This window comes from Danio rerio, chromosome 17 (genome assembly GCF_049306965.1).
Source record: "Danio rerio strain Tuebingen ecotype United States chromosome 17, GRCz12tu, whole genome shotgun sequence".
In the NCBI taxonomy this organism is placed as follows: Eukaryota; Metazoa; Chordata; class Actinopteri; order Cypriniformes; family Danionidae; genus Danio; species Danio rerio.
The window spans coordinates 21,419,843-21,424,828 of record NC_133192.1 but is presented as its reverse complement, the minus strand read 5'-3'; the positions used below and the strand labels follow the sequence as shown (position 1 = coordinate 21,424,828).

Here is a 4,986-nt window from a genome sequence, read left to right as displayed (position 1 = left end):
TCAATTGCCCAAGTCTCTTCTTTTGTTCATGTTTTAAACAGTCTGTTATTAATATTAGCCTCTATACCAGGTGTGTCCAAACTCTTGGAGGGGTGTCTTGGAGGGCCGGTATCCTGCATATTTTAGTTCCAACCCCAATTAATCACACCTGAACCAGTTAATCAACCTGTTTGTAGGTATACTAGAAACTTACCGGCAGGTTTGTTGAAGGAAGTTGGAGCTAAATTATGCAGTACACCGGCCTTCCAGGACCGAGTTTGGACACCCCTGCTCTTTACGGATGCATATACAATATCTTACACAATTTTTTTTTTTTACATATGTATCTGCCATTTATGTAATATTGAAAGTTAAATGTTATATTAATTAAGAGATTACACTCAAAAAACACTCAAAGATTTAATGGCTTATTTAAAATGTGGGGAATTAACACAATTCTTCGGTTTTATGGGACACAACTTTGTTGATTTATGTACAATCCATTTAAATTTGTTCAAACAATTAAGTGAATGAACTGTAATAAGTGACTAGTTACTTAATGCGAGTTAACCAATTACCTTAAAAGCAACAAGTTGACTTTACAAAAATAATGTAAGTAAACCTATTGTAACTTGGAGCAGTCAAGTTGACAGAATTTTTATAATTATGCTAATTGTACTCACTTTAAAAAAAGAAAAAAAAAGCAATCACTTTTTTTTCCCAATACACCCATATTGGTTTTTTTTCAAGCTTTTCCGTATTTTGTAAAATGACATACAGTATAATAAATCTGCTCTTCCATACTCCAGTGTGTCTTCTAAAGTCCATACAGACTACAATTGTAGACTTTATTGACTTCATGAAGCACCAAATATGTAATATTACAGTAATTATTTGAAAACAGACGTGCTAAAATAGTCTGACACTGTAAAAAGGGAGTTGACTTGTGAAAAAGTGAGTACAATTAGCATAATTTTAAAAATTAGGTCTACTTAACAGTTTCAAGTTACAATGAATTAACTTACTTTATTTTTGTAATGTCAACTTGTTGCTTTGGTTTACTTGTTTATTAGCTTTAAGTAATTAATAACTTGTTCAAACTACTTATGGAAATAAGTTGAAACTTCACAATTCTTGAGTTTTTTTTAAAAACAATTTAATTGTCTTATGTTCAATCTACTTCATTTGTAAAGAAAGAAAAAAAGAAATTGAATCAATTTGTTTTCGGGGAATTATGTGGAGCTCATCATCTTTTACAGTGTATTCTCATTATTTATCTTCTTTATGCTTGTGTTTTCTCTCTAATTTTTCCTCATTGCTTGCTTGTTTTCTCCATTGTAACTGACCAAATATGGAGAAGGCCGTTCTTTCCCACTTTACCTTTATCAGATGGCAGCACATTATATCATGATGGGTGGTATGGTGGCCTCTCTCTGTCCCGGGATGAGTTCAGCACCTGTGGCTGTGTGAGTGAAGCTCTTCTCTGCTTTACACAAACACAGTTCCTTGTACAAACCGCATCCAAATTCTCTGAACATGGATATAGGAGAAGCGGAGGACGAAATCCAGTTTCTGCGAACTGTAAGTAAAATGCAATATATTATGATGCATTCACTGTGCCTTTTCTTTATAGTAGAAAAAGTGTTAATTATTACTCTAAAGTTTAATTTGTTGTTAGATTGATGTAATTGGTCATTAATTAGCTTCTTGAACATACGTTTTAGATTGCTTTAGAAAAGATGCTTTAGAAAAGATTTTTAGAGATATTTTCGTATGTATGCGCACACATGTTTCCAGCATATCTGAAGTTGCTTCACAGATATTATTGTAAATATATTTTTTATTATTTAATGCAATATCACGTGTTCACTTAAGCAGTTGCTTACAATATTGTGCATAATTGGGGCTATTCTTATATATACAGTTACAGTGCAGGGATTTACAGTGTTTAAAATCACATTTGAGAGAGTTGACCCATATCACTGTTGTCTATTTTTACTGTGTTATCAGTAACAGAGGAACTGGAGAGTGTGTGTGAGCTCCATATCTCCAAAACGGATATAAATGGGACACTCTGCTCTCTCTCTCTCTCTCGCTCTCTCTCTCTCTCTCTCTCTCTAATGCACACACACACACAAACTTAATTCACTGCTTCTCTTGATGTCTTTTAGCACAATGATTTATAACTGCAAAATCATTCTTTTTCAAATCTAATAATAGCTTAATAATAGAAGTGATACAGCTGTCAGACGGTGTGTGTTTGTGAGCCGCTGCTGATCACTGAAACTCTGATGACAAGCTAGAGGTGTTGGAATTCTCCATTCACAGACTGATATGCTGAGATTCTGTCCATATAAGGCTGCACTGTAACGGTACAACACACTCTAAAATATGGGATCTATCATATGGGGGTTTTATTTGTTTATAATTTTTTTTTTATGAATGTTATTTGTTTTATAAATCACAGGTACTAAAAATGTAAACAATGTTTTGATTTGATTTCTTTTATTACTTTTATTACAAGTTTTTGATTAAAACGTTTATTCTTTTATGTATAGTTCAGGTCAGAATAAGTGCAAAAATATAGCTTTTATGCTAAATGACAATTAAACTTTTAGTCATCTTAAATTTTGACCTTTGTTTTGCACACATGTTGTTTACAAAAAAGTAGATGCTTTGTTTGCACTTTAATATATATATATATATATATATATATATATATATATATATATATATATATATATATATATATATATATATATATATATATATATATATATATATATATACATACATATAAAACTTGCTTTAACTACAGACTGTCAGCTTTAATTTGAGGGTATTTACATCCAAATCAGGTGAACGCTGTAGGAATTACAAAGGTTTGCATACAGTATGTGCCTCCCACCTGTTAAGGGTCCAAAAGTAATTGGACAGTTGGCTTCTAAGCTGTTCTTTGACCAGGTGTGTGCTATTCTCCCATGACTCCAATTACAATGAGCAGATAAATGGTCAAGAGTTCATTTCAAGTGTGCTCTTTACATTTAGAATCTTTTACTGTCAACTCTCAAGATGAGATCCAAAGAGCTGTCACGTATTCAAGCAAGCCATCATTAAGCTGAAAAAACAAAACAAACCCACCAGAGAGATCGCAAAAACATTAAACATGGCCAAAACAATTATTTGAAACATTCTTAAAAAGAAGGAATGCACCAGTGAGCTCAGCAACACCAAAAGACCTGGAAGACCACGGAAAACAACTGTGGTGGACAACCAAAGAATTCTTGGTGAAGAAAACACCATTCACAACAGTTGGCCAGATCAAGAACACTCTCCAGGAGGTAGGTGTTTCTATGTCAGAGAGTCAACAATCAAGAGAAGACTTCAACAGAGTGAATACAGGGATGTATTTACCACAAGATGTAAACCATTGGTGAGCCTCAAAACAGGAAAACTAGATTAGAGTTCTAAAAAAAACCTTCACAGTGCTGGAACAACATCCTGTAGACTAAAGAGACCAAGATCCCCTTGTATCAGTGTGATGGGAAGAGAAGAGTATGGAGAAGGAAAGGAAGAATTGAGCAGTGGTGGCATGGTGGTAGTAGTGACATGGCGGGGGCCATGTTGTCAATGGAACTGGTTTTCTAATATTTATTGATAATGTGACTGCTGACAAAAGCAGCAGGATGATTTCTGAAGTGTTTCAACCTATATTTTCTGCTCATATTAAGCCAAAGGCTTCAGAACTCATTAGATGGTGCTTCACAGTGCAGATGGAAAATGACACAAAGCACACTGCAAAAGCAACCAAAGAGTGTTTGAAGGAAAAGAAGTGGAATGTTATGCAATGGCCAAGTCAATCACCTGACCTGAATTTGATTGAGCATGCATTTAACTTGCTGAAGACAAAACTGAAGAGGAAATGTCCCAAGAACATGCAGAAACTTTAGACAGTTGCTGTAGAGCCCTAGCAGAGCACCACCAGAAATGAAACCCAGCGGTCTGGTGATGTTTATGCGTTGCAGACTTCAGGCTGTAATTGACTGCAAAGGATTTGCGAGCAAGTATTAAAAAGGGAAAGTTTGATTTATGATTATTATTCTGTCCAATTACTTTTAGACCCTAAACAAGTGAAATGCACAAATGCAAACTGTTGTAATTCCTACAGTGTTCACCTTATTTGGATGTAAATACCCTCAAATGAAACCTGACTGTCTGTAGTTAAGGCACATCTTGTTCGTTTCATTTCAGATCCATTGTGTTGGTGTATAAAGCCAAAAATGTCAGAATTGTGTCGATGTACAAATGTTTATAGACCTAACTGTGTAAAATATGTAAATATACGCATATATAAAATAACTTTTTAAAAATTTTGTTTAATTCCAAAATAAGAAAAGTGTCCTCTTTGGCCCATAGGCCACACATTGCTTACTATTTCTATAAACTATTACTTAAGTTTCATGCCAACTTTAATCACTGATAGGAATTTTAATGAATGTTTATTTTTGTCACCATTAATGAGGTTTTTGTATGTAGTGTGCACTTGCATGTGCATTTATACAAAGCCTTTGAAATTGTGCAGATTTGAATGTTCACTTTCTCAGAAATGTAATTAAAAATAATTACAAGATGAAGTCTGAATTATTGATTATCTCAAATTATCCTTTGAGTCTTTTTGACACTATTTGATCTGCTTGCATTTTTAAGCTTCAACCAAAACCCCTGCTTTTGAGTTATATATTGAAGTAAATGTTGAGTTTAAAGAGCCCATATTATACATGAAATAGGGTCATATCTTGGTTTTAAGGGTCTCCAACAACAGTCTAATATGCATGCAAGGTCAAAAAACACTTTCATGGTCTTATAATCTGCATTTATTTTTACCTAATTATCCCAGCGACTCCCGTATGAATCGTCCAGTGATAAATTTGTTCCCAAACCCGTCCTTAGCGCGAAGCTAATCTGCGCTGATTGGACCGATGACAGTCTGTCGCGATTGGTCGACTG

At 34.2% G+C, this 4,986-nt stretch overlaps 1 protein-coding gene across 1 annotated transcript in view; it reads left to right on the top strand.

The window, feature by feature from the left end:
* Positions 1 to 1,412: 1,412 nt before the first annotated feature.
* ryr2b (ryanodine receptor 2b (cardiac)) overlaps positions 1,413 to 4,986 on the top strand; it is a 119,842-nt gene continuing 116,268 nt past the window's right edge. Inside the window, exon 1 of the mRNA XM_068214574.2 lies at positions 1,413 to 1,560. Within this exon, the coding sequence (XP_068070675.2) occupies positions 1,516 to 1,560 (45 nt within the window). The 5' untranslated portion in view covers positions 1,413 to 1,515. The remainder of the gene's footprint in view (positions 1,561 to 4,986) is intronic.